General features: G+C 39.7%; 1 protein-coding gene across 5 annotated transcripts in view; it reads left to right on the top strand.

Moving 5' to 3' along the window:
- The window catches only part of GHR (growth hormone receptor), a 146,244-nt gene that overhangs the window by 78,859 nt on the left and 46,392 nt on the right, over positions 1–20,993 (top strand). For all 5 annotated transcript variants that reach the window (XM_079330153.1, XM_079330152.1, XM_079330154.1 and 2 more), the window contains one exon: positions 4,798–4,877. In XM_079330153.1, the coding sequence (XP_079186279.1) occupies positions 4,808–4,877 (70 nt within the window). In that variant the 5' untranslated portion in view covers positions 4,798–4,807. The remainder of the gene's footprint in view (positions 1–4,797; positions 4,878–20,993) is intronic.

The raw sequence follows: 20,993 nt of genomic DNA, 5'->3' as shown, positions 1-20,993 counted from the left end.
TGGTTGGTTAGCTTTTTTTTAGTTTGGAGTATGTAACTTCTGCTTCTTTGGTATCATTCCTTATCCTTTTTATATCCAGGATAGCTGTACACAATAGGTGAATGGTGTGTTACTCATATCAGCTGAGACAATTTGTTATTTCTGTTTCTTACTGTGGCTGAGTATAGAGCCCCGACAAGGGCTCTGTAAAAGCAGGCACTCGTCCAAGGGCTGCTGATGACTTAATCAAGCCATAATATCAGCAAGCAAGGGAAGAAGGCTTTCAGTCCATTGCAGTTTTAGATTGTGTTGATCGGAAGGGCTAAAACTGATTCCAGTTGCAGCATGACTCCATCCTGTTGGCACTCAGGGGAGTGAGGGTGCACAGGCAAAGTGATTTCAGCTCTGCATGATCAGCCAAAATGATGAGGATGTTTTTAGGCAAGCACAGAAGGATTACCTCTTGGTGTCACTGGTCATGCCCTGAAATAACTTTTAAGGAATTTCCACACTGTGAAAAATAAAGGCCTTTCACCCAGAAAAATTCTGCACAAGTACATGCACACATATTTGGTAGTTGCAATAAAGAAGATTATCTCTATGACAAACCTGTAGAGGCTGGAGTTATGTTCCTTTCCCAGCACTTGTTCTTATTTGGTGGTGGATCTGCTGGTGTATATTCACATGCATGGCTCACTCTTGTACTCTTGCCTCTTTGTGATCTAATGGAATGATGAAACAGCAGTGTAGGAAATCTTTTCCAATTAATCCTCCACTCAGTTATTTTGTGTTTTGTTTTGCAGCAGAGAGGCTACCCTTTGTTCTGTACTAGCTGCAGAGATGCTGCTGTGCAGGCAGTGATAAAGTCAAGGAGGTTACTGGGGAAAAACTTTCATATTTGAAGTACCCTAAATTAATGATGGTGGCAAAAGCAGAAGTGCCCTAATAGGTGCAGTTCCATGTCCTTGTCCTTGTCTTTCCTTCTCGTCCTTTCAGGTTCAGAAACTATGTAAAGGTCAAGATCTCACTTCAAACAGGTTTTTTTTTTTTAAATAGACTCCTTCTGGTTTACTTTGTGTGTTAACATTTTTACCTGACCAGAGTAGATGCAAACAACTCAGTGTGCTGTGACTAAACTGTTTCTTTTCTCAGGGAGCTTCTTAGCCCAGTTTTGCCTGTTTATGCTTATTCTGTTCACATCCCACTGGAGAGATGTTGTGTTTAAATTCACTTGTGATTGACCTTACTCCAACATTGCTATAGAAAAGGGCCAAGATATTTTTTTTTATTCTTTTTATAACTCCTGGCTCCCTTTCTGTACTGAAGTAATTAGCCTGAGCTGACCTCTAGCCAAATGTTTCTGTGGTCAAGTTTCAGCTGGCTTGAGGACAGTCAGCTGCTGTAATTTTTTTTTCCTGATTTTAACTCTGTTCATTCGTACAAGCTACTGGAGTTGGGTAAGACATAGAATATTATTCTTTAGAATAATATGTTACAGAAACTTGAAGGCTTTTGTTTTTTTTCTGTTGAATAAAAGACATTTTTCTTTCATAGGCACATAGGGTGTTGGGAGGTAGATACTACTGGGTTGTAAAAGGTCATTTTTGCCTTGATGCTTACAGAGAAGCTGTCTCTTGCTAGGTTAACACTGAAGCCTCTGGACAATACTGTTCCTATTGATAGAATACTCACAAGAGTGCCTTAGAGGAAGGGCAGTGGGTCACTATGGAACAGATCTTTGAGAACTTTCTGCGGGGCAGTAGTTGTCTGATGATGATGATGCAGGTGGCACTTCAGAGGACCCTTCTCTCAGAAGGTTTGTTCTGTGCCTCCAAAAGTGTCATCATGATGGGGCAGCTCCTGCTTTCCACCAGATTTTCACCCATGAGACTGGAGCTGTGGCTTCCCTTCACTGGAGCACTGCTAGAGCTGGACATCATAACTGCAGCCCAGCCGAGCTGTGGGTGTTTGTGCTGGATGCAGAGGTCACGTCCCTGGTGCTTCACACCCCGTGCAGAGCTCCATTTGCCTGGGTGAGGCCTTGAGTACAAGCCCTGTCCCAAGGGCTCTGGGTTGCAGCTCCAAGGAGATAGCACAACTTGGCCTTTTACAGAGGCTCTTGCACAAAGGGTGGAGCATGATGCATCCATATTTTCAGATGAGAACAGTTGCTGTTTTTGGGCTCAGTCCTGCCTATGTTGGTTATATTCAGAGTATACCAGTTGGATATTTTTCACAGACACAACTTGTCTGAATGGATAACTCAGTGGGATATCCCATGTGGTTTTAGGCAGAGCCAAGACAGTGTTTTGTCTTGCTGAGATTCTGGCATTTATGAGAGTACACTGAAGAAGCATCGTTGTTTCTATACTGCATTTGACTAGCAAAAGGGCAGGGGATGAAGCACAATTTTGTTCATCTCTGAGGTTTAGGAATGCAAATTTATCCTGTGCCCTGTTTTAGAGAACTGTTTGTTTTAGTCAAGATGTGTGGCTGAGCAGGGAATTTCCCAATAATTGTAAAATTCCTCTTAAACAAGTAATAGCTGCTGCTGGAGGTGGCTGTGCCCTCCCCTCCATCCTGGCTGCTCATTCCCAGCCTGTGCTGCTCCAGACCTGCTCCTGGGCTGTGTCTTTGGGGAGTCCTGATAAAACTGCTTCACTAACAGGTTCATTACAATAAATGTTTATGGATTCATTTTAACTGGAACACTCTCCTGATGGAGTTCACTGTGTTGCAGGTATGTAAACAAGTCTGCCACTGCAAGAGGGAACAGCAGTACTGGAAGAAGATTGTTTTGCTCTGCAATAACAAAACCTTGCTGAAGTGCAATGTGTTTTTTGACCTCTGTGATGTGTTTCCAGACTCCTGGGTTAGTGCTGAGGGGGAGAAGAGACTGATGGGGCAGAAGTTGTGTAAGAGGAGAGGATTTGACAAACACAGAGACCAATTTTTGTAGTAGATTTATGCATAACAGATAATAAGTGTCTGTTAAACAGGAGTACAGATGAAGCAGGGGGACCGACTGAGCTACCTGAAGATGTAGCTGATGTTAGATGAACCTTGTACTGTGGAGTGTACACACACTCTTCTGACAATTAGAAGGATTGTTGGCCTGTGATTTCCTTTATTAGCTTTGTCCCAGGTCTGTGCATTCCAACAGCTGCAGTTGTCACTTCTGCTGGTTCTGGTCCTGCTCCCCGAGTTGTCTCACTCCCACACTGTCCCAAATCCTCACTAAAGAATGTTTCTCCCCTTCTCCCCTTCTCCCCTTCTCCCCTTCATTACTTATCTTTCTCCCTCCCTCTGTCCCTCCATCCACCCCCCTTTTGGAGTGGTCCATGTCTGCTTGACCAAGGTCCTGCTGGTGCCTGGCCAGTCCAAAGAGCTCCTGCTGCTCTTCTCTTCATGTAGCAGTCCCGTGCCCACTCAGGCTGACCCAAACTTTTCTGGGTGGTGGGGCATCCTTGTTCTGTGTGTGCAGTGGGGAGCATTTCCTGGCTTGCCTTTGCAGGTCTGGCTTAGGTTCTGTTAGTCTAGAGCAGTTTGAGTAAATGCCACTTATATTGAGCCTGAAACCTGAGAATTATTTAAGTTTAAGGAGGATGAAAGAAAATATCTTCTGATTTTCAAGTTTTGTACTGAACAGCATGGATGAGAAATCTGGAGTTGGTCATAGTTTTGGGGTTTTTTTCTGTGCTGTGATTTATTCTGTTCTCTTAGTGTATGGAAATTGAGGGAATTACCTTCTAAATTCAGCATAACTATAGCTTTACATTCTCTGCATTCTTGTGTTTTATGGTATTTAACCTAATTCAGACTTTGATAACTGTACTCAGAAACTGACTAGGTTTTGACTCCCAGACTTGATAGCATGAATTGTTACTTGATAATACCTACTTAGAGGTGTTACTCATTAGTTGGCATAGTTGTTTGTGATTTAATCTTCTGTTAGATAAAGAAAATCTCTCAATGAAAAAAGTGCAGTGCAGTGTCAAGCCTGTCATACCAATTTACAGTCAGATGTGGAAGTGGAGCTGTTCTCACTCTGCTGCTTCTCTGAGCAAGGTGTCAGTGTATTGTGCTAGTTTGCTGACACAGAACAAAAATGTTGTCTGACTTGTTTCAAAATCCATGCTCGTTTTAACACGAGTGTTGTAGTTTTAGTTTTGAAGGTCTCTGGTAATCTCTATAACTGTAAATGGTCAGGTTATAATCCATGGTATGGATGCTTTCCCTGTACTCCCTGTGGACATCTCATGAGGTTTTTGGGAACAAGGTACCATTTTGTGCAGAAGTCTGAAAGTCCAGCAACTGCTGGAAGAGCTGCTGCTGCCCTTCACCAGATGCTGGTGATAGTGGCAGGAGCAAAGCAGTGCCTCAAAACAGGATTGTGCAGTGGGGTTGTACAATGTGTGTGTGTGTGGTGCAAGTGAATTAAGGAAAATGAGAAGTGTGATTTTTTGAAGAAGTGATAAAGGCTTTCTTTATGCTAGTATTGTAAGTCTTTACATTCTTGGAAGTTTTAAAGTCATTTACAGATGTAGTCTATCAATTGACAATGCTTGATTTTTCCTCCCTCTGTATTTAATGGACTAGAGACACATAAGCTACTTCTTTTGTAAATATAGTATTTACTGTCTGTTCTAGACTGCAAGATGATGTATTACTTTATGAGGCAATAAACAATAAACTAAATGTGCTTCTGGTTTAAATCCAATCAAAAATTCAATAAAACTAGATAATAGCTTAAATGTTGTACCTTGTTAGTAATATTGACTTGTAAAGAAACTCTCTTACTGTCGTTTGTTATTACAGAGTTAGAAGTATGGATCTTCGACATCTGCTGTTTACTTTGGCACTGATCTGTGCAAATGACTCACTTTCTGCAAGTGATGGTAAGTTTTATGATACCTTTCCATGTCTTTGTGGAGGTATATATATATATATATATATATGGAGCTTTATATAAACAGTGCTTTTATATTGAATTTTTGATGACTGTGCAACTTACTTGATTACAGTAACCCAGGTACCTAATGTGACAAATGCACCAGTTAATCTTTTTGTAAATATAGTGGATGAGGTTGGGACATGTTGCAGAATGAAGGTGAATTTCATAGACAGTTTTTAATGTGTAAGCAAGATGTATCAACGTTGGTGTTACACATCTGGATTTTATTTGCATGGGAATAGAAGTTATGAAAGAATTGTATGAGGTTCATTTTTGTTATGTGAACTAGTGGTTTTATCCTAAAGAAGTTTTTTAGTATATTCATATTTTAAGGTTAGTATATTCATTTCTTAAGTGTAGGACTGTTCGGACATACAGAGTAAGCATTTAAAGACCATACGCTTTGAATCTCAGGTCAATATGAACAAGTTTCACAAGAAATAAACTTAGTAATTCTTGAGTAGAGATTATGGGATTTCAAAAGAACGTGTACCCTCAACCAGCCAGCTGGACTGGTCTTTAACTAATTTAACAAAACACATGAACTCCAATGCAAGCTGCATGTTGTGTCAGATTGATCTGCTTATGCTTGCTATGATCTAATTATGTAGAGAAGTGCAGCTCAACCTGGTCAGCTCTGTGCTGTTCTGGTCTTCAGAACAGACAGCATAACAGTTTTCCATAATAACTAATTTTATGCAGACGTGTCATGCTTCTCCCAAAAGCAGCTGCAGCTCTGTAAACAGGTGCCCCTCCTGACTTCCTAATCAAAATTGGTGTCAGCAGAGCAAGTCACAAAGTGCTGTTTGTCAAGAAATTTTATTGAAAGTGGGATGAAAACAGCTTCCACAGGAAACTATATAAGGTGATACAGTTTTCAATGAAATTTCCTGACATATCTTACTTATTTTCTTTAGGTCCATACTTTAGTTTTACTGAGCACAATTTAAACCTCTATAGACTTGCAAGCTGTGTTTCATCAGCCTTTCTAGTGCTGGTTTTGGAATATGGTAGTTGGCCAAAAGGCTATGACATAGTTGCCTGTAATCACAACTGGCTTATATTTTAGAGGTATAACCATAGCTCTTTCTCCTGGTAGGGTTTTGTATTTTCTTGGAGTTGCATATTTTGAATTTCTAGGTATCTTGTATACACTGAAGTGCTGGAGAGGCATACGGGGTGTTACTTTCATGTTCATGGAGACATTAAGCTGAAATAAGAAATAATTAAAACTCAAGTGATCAGTTTTCCGAAAATTCTTCTATAGAATTAATTCTGTTTATTAACAAACAGGTTTGGATGGAGAAAACACAAATTTCAGTTTATTTACTTCTATGTGTGGGTTTCAAAAATTTATCCTCTGTGTTATGAGAAAGGGAATCTGTAAAACTGCTAGTTAAGGCTTTTCCTTTAAATTTTTTCAAATATATACATGTACCAGCTTCTATTCGTTGCCACCACAGAATGGTCAGCAGAACAAAAAGTAATGTGTCCTGACTTGATCCTTTCCCCCACCATGTCTGCAATTTACAGTAGACTCATTCAACAGTCAAAATTAATCCCCAGGGCAGTCTACTGGACCAACTGATTTCTCTCTGGTGTTTTAACAGCACATGAGGATTATATGATCCGTGGCAGATGAGCTGTGGTCCAGATGTCCTAACTGCAGTAAAAATCTGTGTTATAAATAAAACTTGACAACAGCATCATCTCTGTGAGACTTTGTCTCTGCTGTTGAAATTGTAATTTCCATGAGATTACCTTCAGAACCAAAAAATTAAGAACATGTTTGCTGTTTCTGTGCTGAAACACAAGACACAGTGCTAAATACTTATGTCCTGATTTGCTGTATCATTAAAGATTGTGTGTGTGAAGGGAATTTGTTTAGTGATTGCGAATGACTAAATTGCTTTTATTGCTTTGACACATTCATTATGTATTGGGCACATGCTCAGTTGAAAATGTTAGAGAAGGAAGAATAAATTGAACAGTGGTATTTGAGATAACAGCATGAAAGAACATCAATTTGATGGGGTTTTTTGTGATTTAGGAAGAGTATTAGACAAGGTCTGTTTATTACACATTTGTGTTTTCTTTTTCTCCCATGTGGATGTGTTCATATCCAACAAAGTTCTCATGAGAATCCAGCCCCAATCAGGTCATGAATCCTGACAATCTTATAGTGCTCTGCCCAGCACAGTCTTGCTGAGACCTTTGTATAAACTTAATTAAATGTGCTCTATGCTTGTACCATATCTGATATGTTGCCTGGGGACTGGATCTATGGTATCATGGTTTCCCTAAAAAATTTGCTTCAGTAGTTCTATTTCTTCTGGCAGCAGAAGAAATAAAAATTGCAAATGCTTGGTAGTCTTTTACTAAAGCCCAGTACTGAACCACTATAATATAGACTTGTACATGGGATGCTTTTGTGTCTTGAAAAATAAACAAAGCTGAAGTTCAGCCTTACAAGAGAGTGATTGGAGCTGGCTTTGTGCCATGGGGTCAGATCTACCCTAGACAGACTGAAATCCCAATCAAGTTTCCTTCTGGCAAGATCAAGGGTGTGAGTCAAGCAGTTGGCCAGGCGACTGCACAACATTTGAGACCAGATATTGGACATTTAGTCACCTATTTGCTGTCTCCAGGCTGGCATCCAGCTCTGCTGGAGGCTTTCTAATCATTTAGCTTGTTTTGCATGCTCTCCTCTTGCAAAGAAGCTTGCTTCCAGCTCCCTAAACTGAGACTGCAGCTAGTGTGGAGTGAGAGGGGTGCCCACCTTCTCTGGGAGGGTGATGCTGGAAGTGACCAGGCGTGTCCACTGCTCTGGTCTTTGGCTGTAATTCAGGGCTGAGCAGTCTGGGACTTGCAGCCTCTCCCTAGGGCTGCTGACACACGTGCTGTCCATGCTCTTGAGCTGCCTGATGTACAGTGAAAAGGGCAGAACAGAGGCAGTGGTAAAAAAAAGTGAAAGCCACAATAACAGGAAGGTAATTTCTAATAGGTGCATAATTACCATTGGTAGATGGGTTTTATGCCTTCCTGATTGGAAAGCACAAGGCTCATTTTCACAGCTGATTAAGACATTTTTGTCAGCAGAGTTAGGCTTCTAGGTTGCTTTGAAAATAGGGAACTGTGTGATTTTGACATTTTAATTTAATTTAGCTAATTAAGTACATAAACAATAAGGAGTGGTGGTCATAAGCAGATGTACATGTGTGCAGTATTAATTGTGGTTCAGAAAAAAATGTGAAAGCTTATATTTGCTTACAAATACACAGTTTGTATTTGAAATTTTACTAATGTAAATAATGTTTTTATATTTACTAATGTAAAAAATTTTAATTTAACTGTGGTGTTTCAAAACTGTATCCAGAGTTCACCAAGGTATTTTGGTTTACCTGCTTGCATCAGAAGCAGTTGGCAGGAATTGCTCCAGACGTAGACTGAAATATGATTAGGAAGCAAAATGAAAGTTTTGATATTGTTTGCTTGTACTGATGAGTGTAAGTCAAATAAGGACATAGAGAAATAAACTGGGAATTAGTCCCAGTTAATAAAATGATACATAAGCTCAAGCAGCTCCAAAATGGATTTCTTCCCAGTGAAAAAGGTGGGAAATGTCTTTTACTATATTTTTATGCTAGATCAAAGTTCATTCCAGACTATTGCAGTTATTTTAATTCATCCTCTGAAACAGCTTTAGAAAGGCATTTATATTTAATGATAGCACAAGAAAAATAATTTTGAGTGAACAAATTTGTTTTGTACAATGAAAATTTTAAGGGCAACAAGTCTTAAATTGTTGTTCATTTTATCTAACTGGATTTGAAAAATGTATTTATCTATTTTCATCACAACTTTTAAAACTATTTTGTGAATCTGCTATGCTAATATATTCTATTTTCATAACTTTTATTTAAGAAATAGACTTAGTTATTTTCCTTTCTGAAACAAATCCAATCCAATTTTTATTTCCATCAGGATGTCCTTTTGTTTTACTTGTGTCTGTTTCACTTTGATGCTTTGTATGCATTACATGTTGATGATAAACCATCTAACTATATTGTGCTCTGGGTATCAGTGCTCCAGTTGCAGAACTGGAGATTGAATCCATAACCCATGCACAGGACTTCAGTGTCATTGAAGTAATTCCTGAGCAGCCAAGACTTCTGTTCAGGGCTCCCAGTGCTACCACAGGACCTGTAGGATGTGCATCTTTCTGGGATGGTCAGAAGCTTAAGGAGCTCTATTAAAAACCTTAAGGCCAGGTATCTGATACATAATTACCATCTCTTTTCAGGGAATTAAGTCAAATCTAAGGGCTGATCATGGTTCCAGGGCCTGTTTTGGCTAACTCTCTATTGACTATTGAGAGCTTGGACACCTAAAGATAAGATGGGGACAAGAGATATCCTCTAGGTACTCGAAGAATCTGCATAAAGCTTGTTGATAGTACACCTGTGCCTTTAAGCAGAAGCTGAAAGCAAAATATCCTGGGCAGTCTGAGATAGCTACAGAAATTTAGGCAACTAGTTTTTGCCCTATGTGGCATAAAGGGAGCTAAATTTAGGTGTCTTTATTTTGAACTGAGCCTCATCTTTGCAGCTGCCTTGTTTCAATGTACATAATTCTGGTTGCTTTCTTCTGGGTAGTGTCACTGCTGCTCAGCCACACACTCTAGGTTTTCTGCTACTGCCAAGGTGAGGGGTCTTCTCACTGGATTGACAGGAAAGCACTTGAGGTCTTGCTGTCACCATGAAGTTTTTTATCAGACACAAGCTGTCTAAAGATTTTTATGACACCTGAAAGAATTATTATAGTTAGAATCAGCAGAAAGGTGCCTTTGAATGGCAGCATGTTCTCTTCTGGGACTGGAAAATTTGTCCATCAGTTCATGGAGTCAGGAGTTAACTGGCATGAACCATTCAGAAAAATGGTCTTGTCTGAAAACATGTTTTGTGATGTAGGTGAACTCAAATTTTGTATATGAAATCAGTGACAAACCATTTCTCAGATATTTGGGTTTTTGTTGTTGTTTCTTTTTTTAATAACTTCTTTCTTAATCATGAGGGCTAGACATATTTGCATATATTATGAAAGCCATGATCAGTGTGGTGCATCCTGGTGTATGTGGATGGGGGCAGATGTTGAGAAGGCAGCTTTAAAACTTCCACCTGAACACAAAGCCTTTAGAATAGCTGCCCTTTTTGCCTCTTTTAAGTGTTTCTGAGCAAGAAATGTGTTCCATTATGTAGAAGAAATTGCTGTAGACACATTCCAAGAGCCAGAATCAGAAACCTTGGCACAGAAAAGCATAAGTTATACCACTGTAATCTGGCTAAGCCATTTCGGCCGAAGAGAAGATTCATTTTGGCAGAGAGAAAAATAGTATTTCCATCATCACTTTCCATTGGGATTAAGGATGGCTTTGATGACTAGCAGAAAAATCCGAGGGAAGGCCAAGGAAGTGCACTTCTGAGCTACTCTTACTGCTGTTGCTTCCTACCCAGTAGTATACATTTCAGGTAAACCGTTTGTCTGGGCCTGTGGGACAGTATCTCATGGAAAAGAAAGGATTTCACTTTGTCTGTCTTTTACAGAAAACTGTTCAGGATTTCTAAATGTGGAAAACACATGCTGAAAATTAATTGCAGACAGGGCTATATTTTATAAGAAAACTCAGAAAATAAAAAACATTTTTTAAGGTATTTGAATTCTGAAAATGTGCCCTTAAATGTCTGTATTTAGGCTTGTATCTGAGTAGATCCAATGGTTTAAATGCTAACCTGGGATGCAGAAACTTGTCTGCTTTGTCCTTTCCTCCAAACTACATCTGTGACTCCAGCATTTACTGAAGATTTTCAAGCCTTTGAATATCTTTACACTCAAGCCTGCCAAAGACACTTCATGGACAATCAGCTTCAGTCAGACACCCTGTAAAATAGCATACACGCCAAAGTTTCCCCGTCCACTTATCTCTGTCATTCTTAATATTCCTGCTATTGTGTGTATTTTCTTTGTTGCTCTTTTGTTACTATCATATTTTCTTCTCTGTTAAACACAGACTTTCCAATTTGCTGTCCTCTGATTGCTGTGTTTTGAGGCAACTTGCAAGAATTAGCAACTCATCAGTGGTTAGTGCCTCAAGTAGTGAGAAGGAGAGGTCAGTCTTTCTCCCTCACAGTGGCAAAGCTTGTGATCCCAGCAGGTCTTTGCCCTCCCAAGCAGACTTACAGAGTGCAGCACAGCCACCAACACACACACTGATCCTCCTGTGAGCCAGAACTGCTCCTCCTCTACCAGGACAAAGCTGCACCCAGAACCACTGACTGATGGTGGCCACTTGTGGCTTGTTGTCAGAGGAGTGAGGCCAGTTTGAAACAGGAACTTGTGCCCACGCATTCAGTGAAGCCTGTGTATTTCAGGAGGAAAATCAGATGATGGAAACTGTGCAGTTTTTTACCACTACCACTGTCAAGAAGCTAGCAAGTGATAAAATTCTTAGTTAAAGTCTTTGCTTTAACTCCACCTAGTATTTTAAATGTAATGTGTATCTAATGTGAATTAGAGAAACAGTGTGTCTTGCACTAGCCAAATCAATGCACTTAATAAACCAACTCTGCACCAGGGGAAGGAAAAGTAGCTCTAGAAAATAAGCACTAGTCTGTATTATAGAAGTGGACACATGAATTATAATAAATCGTTCCATACAGTACACACAGAGCAAATTTCTTTCAATGCCATTCATCTCTAACAGGATAAAGAACCTTGCAGCATATTCATAGTATGTAATGAAATGCTCATGAAAAGGGGGGACTTTATCGTTAATTTCAACAATGATGCAATAACTTCTGTGCAACAACTTACATGGCCTGATTCAAAACACAACATATTTTTACTACCAGGAGACTCTTAGCAATGTTGCGCCTTCCCTTCCCATACTGTGACAGTGGGAATTGTGCTGGAAACTGAGTAAAAACATGACTGGAATTTGGAAAGCTGTAATTGAACAACCTGGTTTCTGTCAGTACAAATGAGGGAGTATTGAGAGCACGTCAGCAATATTTTGGCACAACTGAGTGTTCTTCTTAACCCTTCCAAGGGATCAGAAGTGAATGAGGAACATTCTAGAGCTGGAATTCACAATGTGCCATTCTTGAGTCACACAGAGTGACTCTGAAAACTTTGCACTGGCCAGCATCTGCAGCAGATCCAGATGATTCTCAGAGTTACAGTGGAACTTTCAGCACAGTTTGGTAGTTTTGGAACTGGAGCCACCATTTGAAGTGTGCCTAATTCCAGCCTTGAGGAATTTTTGGTCTCTTGGACTCCAGATACTCCCCTATTTCCAATCCTGGCAATTGCCCCACTCTTCCTTGTTACACTCTGGTAACTGTACAAATTGGTACCCAGGTGATTATCGACTTCTGAGGATGGAAAAGGGAATGGGATTGAGGAGCTTGGCTGTGGTGTGTCCCTCCACAAGTTTCTGGTAAGGTTCCCCTTGGAGAATAAAAGCACCTGGCATAATTTGTTTCCCTTCTGTACTACTGGAGAGGTGCCCAGAATGAACTGTGGAAGAGTGATGTGGTAGGTGAGAGAGGTAGAGCTGCAAACTGTAATAGGACTCCAGCTTCTGAACCTGGAACAAGTCCTGCTACTTAGCAAGATAGAGGTTTCTCTGCTTGCTATTCTCACCTTTTGTAGAAGCATAATCAAGTAGTAACAGCAATGGTCAGTTTTCTTCAGAGCATCTACAGATTGTCATTCTGCTAGGGATTTTGAATTCTTCCTGCATAATGCAGTGGAGACTTTCTTCTTCAGAAGTACAGGCTGGGTTTTTTTACAGATAATTAAATGCCTGCTACTAAGTCATTTGGTGCAAAGGGGTGTCGAAAAGCCATAATGTGGGCTAATAAAGTTGGTGGGCTGTCTGAAGAGCCATACATAATGCCAATTCAGTCCTGTGTTTCATTCTCATTCAGTTGGTTGGAGAGGCAGACAGTTGTTCATTCCCTGCCATGTGGATTTTGTGAGAGCCCTTGATGCAGCACTGTAAACAAAGGTTCCTTAAAAGAACACCAGGGATCAAGCTGAAGGACCTGTATGAATAAAAGAATTGATGAAAAGGGGGGAAAAAAGGAACAAAAGAGTTCCCACATGCCAGGGTTCCTCCTGTCTACAGATGATTCAGGGAGGAATTAACTCGAGCTGTGTTGTGCTGGAGAGCTGTGTGGCAGGGGGATGGAAGGCAGTGCAGTTCTGCAGGCTCCAGGGGATGGGGGAGAGGGCTGGGGGTGGCTCTGAGCTCTGAGCACGGCGCGGCCGGAGCGCTGCACGGGGCACTGCCCAGGAAACCCAGTCACCCACACCAAGAACTGTGTCTTCTCTGGGCTATCCCAAACTGTAGCCCCAGCATATGCACAGAAAGTGAAAGGAAATACGTTTATTTTGTATTTGGTTTGGGATTTTGTTTGTTTTTTACTCGCCTAGAAATGTGTATTCTCGGCTCTAGGGCTGACTCAGAAACTTCAGAAGCAAATTTGAAAAACTGACTTGGATCAAGAATTTACCCCTGAATCTCTATCTTTTCGAACCCTCCTCTGTTTTTCACTTTGTAAAGACAAAATAACAATACCAATTACCTGGCAAACACCATATGTATCATGTTGCTTTTAAAATACACTTTGTGTTTGCTGTGTGTAGCTACTGTATAACAGGAAAAACAGGTAGTATTTAATAAATAGTAAAGTTTCAACAAAGAACTTGTACAAGTAAAATAATGTCATTATGCTGTTTGAATTTTTGTCTGGTCTTATAGCTGAAACAACGAAAAAATAAAAATGTGATAATTTACTTTTAACAGGAAAACTGCAAGTGTAAAGGGAGCAAATGTAGTAATAACTATAAATGTTAGCATAATCTATTTATTATTTGCTGTTAGTGATATAATAGTTAATAGTCAATGCAATTGCTTCAGTAAAAATGCTGATGTCAACTATAGTTTCTGTTGTATAGGTTTTAATTCAAACCATCTGTTTTAATCCTTGTATATATCCTGATTAATCTTTGCTTGCAGTGAAGTGTTTTTCTGGAAGTTAAAAGTAATTATTAAAGGAATGGAAATTATTAGTGGTTCATGGTTTGGCAAGGAAAAGAAATGCCTTTTCAAGTTCTTGGTGTCTCTTTTAGAGAGGTCTTGCACCAGAAATGGTTGAGGCTGGAGTATAACACAGAGTATTTTCTGTCATGTGATATTTGGGGTTCAATCTAGTGAGGTGTCTGGAAGTGTAAATCATTGTTCTGATTATTCTCCACCACTTAATTAAGCCCATTTATTTCACAGGGCAAAGGAAATAGGAGTGGTTTTTGAAAAGGGGGGTATAAATCACTGGGGAAAAATGTCAAATGCTGGTGTGTGTACATGAACAATGTAATTGACTTTTTGGTGAACTGTGTCATTCTCATGTAAAGTGTATTCTTCAGTGGATTTGTAGAGGATGTTTGGTCTTGCTAACATGTTGTGTTAGCTTTGGCTGTAACTGTCCTGTCTAAAATTGTCCTGTTACCTAAGGATATCTCCACCTGGCTCCAGAGCTCAGCCTTCATGCTGTGAAGAACTGTTAAGCCACTTTGCAGTGAAGAGAGAAGCATCTAGGGCAGCTCCACAAGTAGTGAAATAGATGTGAGATCAATAATTTATTATCTTTCTTTTCTGATTTCATAGCTATTTCACAATGGGAAGCTGTAGAAGTTTATCAGAAAAACCCAAGGTATCCCCTTGTACTCTTGTCACATGCCTTTCCAACACACCTAGGGACCTTCAGAACTCAATTAAAGTCCTGGCAGGATCATGCTATACTTTACAGATGTAGAGGGCAAGACTTTGCTCCTGAAAGCATGCACTGGGAGATTTTCAGGCTATCCAGCTGTCACAGCTGACTCTGTTTAACCTCCCATTCTTGGCCAAGCCAGTTGAGTTAAATACTTGTCTACAAAAATACTTGTAATAATATTGCAAGAACCCTCCTGACAGAGACTTCATGTTAAGACAAGTAACAGAAACAAATCCATCAGAATTTCATGTGGTGGCCCAAAACATGCATATGCTATTATGTCCTTTTCCAAGGCTGTGAACATTGTTCATAGTTTAAAGTAGATTTTTCTCTGGTTTGTCCTTTTCCTCCCTGAGTCAAGAAGCATTTGTTTTTTACCCAGAGGAACACACGTTGCAGAATCTGGCACGTTTGCATGTGGTACAAGCTTGTGAATGTTTTGTTGAGATAAGTGAGTGACAGCTTCCAGTTGGTGTTCTGCAGGAGGTGAGGGTTTCTTTCTAGAAGTCCTGACCATCTCAAAATAATAATATATTCTCCTTGCAGAACTCCCAATCTGACGTGTTATCTTATCCCTTCAGTACAGCAGTGCTGATATTCTACTAAACCAGCTAATTGTCTCAAGTAGCAGTTTTAGTTACAGGAAGGACTGAAAGGATTACATCTATCAGAGTTAGTGTTTGGTCTGTGTTGTCCAGCATTATAACAGAAGACTTGACTGTAAATTGTTGTTAAATGCTGTTTTTCAGTTATGAGAGCATGTTACCACTGGAATTCAACATATTTTTTGCAAAGCCAAAAAAAGGCATTTTTTCTAAAGAGAATAAGCCTGTGTTTTCTTCTGTTTTAGAGAAGTGTCAACAGTTAAGCCTTGTTATTTAATTTCATTTTACCCCCTGGAAATTTCTCAAGAAACATGAGTTATGACCATGTCAATGCTTTTCACTTCATGGGTTTCACATCTCAGCAACTTGCAAAGATGTGTGAAACACAGCTAACAGTTCCAGTAATCCCAAGATACCTATATATAAGCACTGGCGTTCTAGAAACAGCATTGTTTTTTCCAAGGTCATAGCTATCCCTAAAGGAAACAAAGTATTAGCCTTAGTATGTGGCTCTTAACCCTGTCTACGAACACAAGTGGGAACTGATTTAAATAGTATATAGCTTACATTGGTAGGAGTCCTTGATCTAAAGGGAAGTTGCCTCTGTGTGTTCTGATTGCTGTGGGAATCCCATCATCCCTTCAATTGTAATTTATGGAAAGCTGCTGTAGTCTTCTACAAAATTACTTTTAGAAAAGCCCTGAATCCATCATATTGTTACTGGAGGTAAAGCTGCTGTGACTTGTGTACGTGGAGAAGTCTCACAGCTTTTCTAGGTTGCTAATGCACTGTAGCATTCAAATGCAGCATGTTAGAGAGATGTGATTTTTTTTACAAAAATACATAACAATGAATCTTCCTTCCTTTTAATCAGGGCATTAAATAAGGAATAAAAGTTGTTCCATATTTGAGATGGCTACAGGGTAGATATGTCCCTAGGAGGTTTAGGCTGTCCTGAGTTCTCAAGTGTTTGTTTCATTGCTGTGAGCGAGCTGGGGGTTAGTTAGGTTTTTTCATTATTCATGTGGGTAGTTCTCAACTGATTGGTGTGAAATTACAATTTTGTTTTGTTTTGGTTTTTTTTGGTTTTTTTTTTGGAGTGAAACATTTACCTGGATTGTCACTGTCCGACATACCTGTCACTGGTCTCAGCAGAAAAGCAAAGAGGTGGCAATAATCTGAGCTCTCCAGGTAAGGCTGAGGCTTGTTGGCAGAAATGGATGAGCTTCCAAAGCCATTTACTTGTCCTAAAGAAGGCAAAATGCCTGTGACTGCAGGAAGAGTAATAGTTGGGTAATAATGACAGTGGTCTGAAGCAAACTTGCAGCATCTGGCTGTGCCATACAATTCCTCAGTGTCCTTGGAAAATTGATTAATATCTGTGTCCTGACTCCCTAGCTGAAAAGTGAGAAGGCACTTTAAGGATAAACTTCTTTATCTGTTTGAGTTTATCAGATATTATGGTGAATGAAATTGCTGAGGTTGTGCAATATCCTCTGTCAACAGCATTGCGTTTATTATGCAGAATAAAGTGATAGAAAATTGTATCTCCTGTTCCAGTGCTCATGAAGCTAGCAGGCTGCCTCCTCTGCCAAGGCAGGGAACGGTGGCTGTGTGCTGGTCAGGAGGTAAGGGACACTACCCACAAGCAGAGAAAGCTCTGAAGTGTCCTCCAGTACATATTTGTTTTCTGCCGAAATCTGCATACTTGCAGGAACTATGCTTTTCTTCCAACAGACTAATGTGGGCCCATAACTAATTGTTGCCATGGGAAACTCTGAAATGGCCACCCACGCTTTTATATCTGAATGGAGCTTGTGTTCAGATACACTGCTCCATCTGTGTGTCAGCGTACGCACATTAGTGTGTATGTATGTTTCTTCCCTGGTGTGGCATGGTCAAGTGGAATTATGAAAGGTTGCCTTTCATGTTAAAGATTCTGTAAGTGTCAACCGCACCTGGAACACGGTGTCTTGTGGGGCTGCTCCAGTGCTGACATGCCCGGAGCAGCCTCTGGTGTTCCTTTAGTTCTCTAGTGTGCTCAGGGCTGATAGAAAAGCACAGCCAGTCCTAGGGAATTTTCACTTTTTCTTTAATTGTTGCTAGTGTGACCCTGCAGTCCTTCTCCCCACAGAATAAAATATGATGCAAACATTAAAATGCAAAGCTGGAGCTTTTCAAAGAAGAAAAGTGTTGTGTTTTGAATTAAAAACCCATTTTACCCTTTTCTTGTACTCAGGGTGTATTGTCCTGTGAAGTTTTCTAAAGTACTTGCACTGTGAGATGCGCACTTTATTTGGAGAATCCCAGCTCAGATGACCAAAGTTTGGAGAAGCTGGAAGTGACATAGCCATCCTTGGTGGCAGGTGGTGACCGAGGTGTTTGCTGGACAGGAGAAGGCAATGTCACTAGCACATGGTTTCTGCTAACCAGCAAGTGCTTGTGGAAGGTACTTGGACAAGAAGGTGCTCTAATCAATTTGAGATATACATGTTGATAGGTTAAATTTTACTTATTTTTAAGTTGCTTAGTTTTTGAAAGCTTTTTTAGTCTGCTACTGAAGCCAGCTTCTTGCTAGCAAACAGCATTATAGAACAACTAGGGTCAAGAAAGAAACAAGGACTTCTCTCACTGTACTGTTGTCCTTTCAAAGCAGATCTGTGTGAAGCACATTCAAACATATTGATGAAATGTTGTGGAAAAGGCTGCATTGTCACTGGCTGAGCTACACATTTGCTTTGGACTGTGAATTTGGCACCATTCAGTGAGACGAAAGAAACACCAGCAGTGGAGTGCAATGCTTGGCTCCCTCCCTGCCTTCAAAACAGTCTAACCTGCCAATTTCTCCTGCGTACCCAAATACTGACTGGATTAATATAAATGTTAATTATAGCATCATTTGAGACAGCAAGCTAGCACTTGTTCCTGTCTAGCACTTTTGTGTTGTGTGTGAGCACCTCTAGCCACCAGCAGGTCCTTTCTTAAGTAAGGGATAAGCCACAGCTGTCACAGGAGCATGAGCCTTAACTGCCCTAACTGTGTGGCTTTGTATAATTTCTTAGGTTGTTTCCCTGCTTTCCTCCTTTTCTTCTTTTGAAAGTTTTTTCTAAATCTGAAGAAATAGAGACTGCACATACTATGAATTTAATTTTATTATGATGAATTTAATTTTATTATGATTATGATTTATTATGATACTACAGATGACTGCAGGTTACTAGAGATACTTAGTGGGATTTTGAGATGGTGATTTACACCTAATTGTCACACTGTTCTATACTTGCATTTTCTTAAATGACAATTTTGCCTTAAACTGGGAGAGCTCACAAAAACTATAATCCTTTACCTATAATGAATGTACATACTGACAATATAGACTTCTAGTAGGGCATTGAGTTGCCTAGTGAGTCTAGAGAAGGGTGCCAGAACGAGTGAAGGGTCAGCTGGGGAGGACAAGTCCTGTGAGGAGCAGCTGAGGGAGCTGGGGGTGTTTATCCTGAGAAAAGGAGGCCCAGGGGTGGCCTTGTCACTCTCTACAGCTGCCTGAAAGGAGGATGTGGCCAGGTAGGAGTCAGGCTCTTCTCCCAGGAAGAGAGGACATGGCCTCAAGCTGGCCAAGGTAGGTTTATGTTGGACATTGGGAGTAATTTTTTCACAGAAGGGGTGATTGAACATTGGGATGGGCTGCCCAGGAGGTGATGGCATTGCCATCCCTGGAAGTGTTTAAGGAAAGGCTGGAAGTGGCACTCAGTGCCCTGGTCTGGTGGTGTTCAGGTAGTGCTCAGTCACAGGTTGGACTTGGTGATCTCAGAGTTCTTTTCCAACCTGATCAATTCTGTTATATTGAAAGTGAGAGTACCAAGCTAAACACCTCTGCATGTTGGCCACCTAATGCTCATTGCCTCCTTTTCCTAGGCTTGAGTAATTTATTAACAAAGGAAAGACCTTACAAAAAGAATGTAGATTAAAAATATATTTTAATATACAAAAGTTTCACTATTTTTAAATACTCTTTAAAGAGTTTTAAGAATTAGTTAAACTGAATTGCATAAATGAGACAGAAACCTGTTCAAGCTACAAAAGATTTAATGATCTTGGAAAGAACTCTTTTTAGTGAAATACCAATATTGAAGTTGTAAAAGAAGAAGATTTTTGTTTTTCCACCCTCAGGGTAACTTATCTGACTTCTATCTGTATTTTTGATGAGTTACCATAATATTTTATATGTGTTACTTGGGCTGCTTAAAATAACTTCATAGATCTCCAAACAGATAAATCTCTGCTTTTAATTCCTTGAAATACAATTACAGGTATTTGTCATAGTATAGTTATAGAACCATGAGCACAGCAAGAGTTTCTAATTGACTTCATTTTTCTTTGGTTTTGTAAAGTGCCTTACTGGGGAAAATGGATTCTGAGGTGCATGGGTCACTTTAAAGCCTTACTACGTAAGGACATATTCCAGATGTAATATATAATCCTTTTGCCAAACTACTTTTTGATAAATTAAGGAAATCTTATAATAAAAGTATTTTTAATAAGTGAGAAAACAGTACTTAGTTGATTTTTTTTAACAACAACTTTTTTCTATTTTAAGTATTTCCAAAATAGTTGTTTAGAATTTTTTTTATTGTAGTGTGCTCTTATTTTTCTTTTCATCCATTACTGTGAACTTTAATCATATTGAGCTTAGCCCAAAGGTTTCCTGTGTTCCAGCTTTTAAGCTGCCTAACCTGTGTAAATACATTAGGGCTGTTCTAAACCATTAAAAACAAGGATAGATGGATGTGTGCAAAGTTCAAATGTGTTCTGCCGGCTTTTATCATCAGCGTGAATCATACAGCAATTTAGAAGCTTAAAATAATTCGTTGTTCATAAAACGCAGCAAAATACAGCAAATGAAATCTCTTTAGAGAAGACAGAAATATATATTGAGCATTTCAGTTCAGTGTTGTGGGAGTTTTCTTACTGTAACAGACTTTTCCATTTGTATGTTTTCTTTTTTTTTTTTTTTAATTACTTTTGGTGTATTTGAAGTGGTGTGTGTTGAAAGCTGTTGAAACTGAAATCCTTCTTTAATCCTCAGAGGTGAAGTAGTATGGAAAGTTTAAAATATACACTTCCAGGACAGAGTTGGATCACAACCATTGCCCAAGTCAGGATTCAGTCTTTCTGCTGAATTAATGTCTCTCCTTTTTCTTTTATTTTCCTGACACCACTAGTTTAATTTAGCATTTCATGCAGAACGAGTGAATAAAAATGCTCAGTAAACTTCAAAGCCCCAAAAATTACATTTTGTGGGCCAGATACAGAGCCTCCTGTCTGAAAAGTCCCTGACATAAGGTAAGTGCTACTGACCTATGACCAAAACATCACTGTGTCACCAGTGTGATTTTCATACTGAATCCAAAACACAGCACTGTACCAGCTGCTAGGAAGAAAGCTAGCTCTATCCCAGCAGAAACCAGGACACAGCTCTTCCCTAAAAGCAGTAGGCACAGTGTGCCAAACCACCAAAGCTGAGTGGGGAGTACATCAGTTCAGTATGAAATCTAGTAGGTTCATTGCAATGGATTGGAACTTTTTTTCAACTTGAATTGTCATTACTGTTCAGAC

The sequence above is a fragment of the Erithacus rubecula genome (genome assembly GCF_903797595.1).
Source record: "Erithacus rubecula genome assembly, chromosome: Z".
Taxonomy (NCBI): Eukaryota; Metazoa; Chordata; class Aves; order Passeriformes; family Muscicapidae; genus Erithacus; species Erithacus rubecula.
This window is presented reverse-complemented; position numbering and strand designations above follow the sequence as displayed.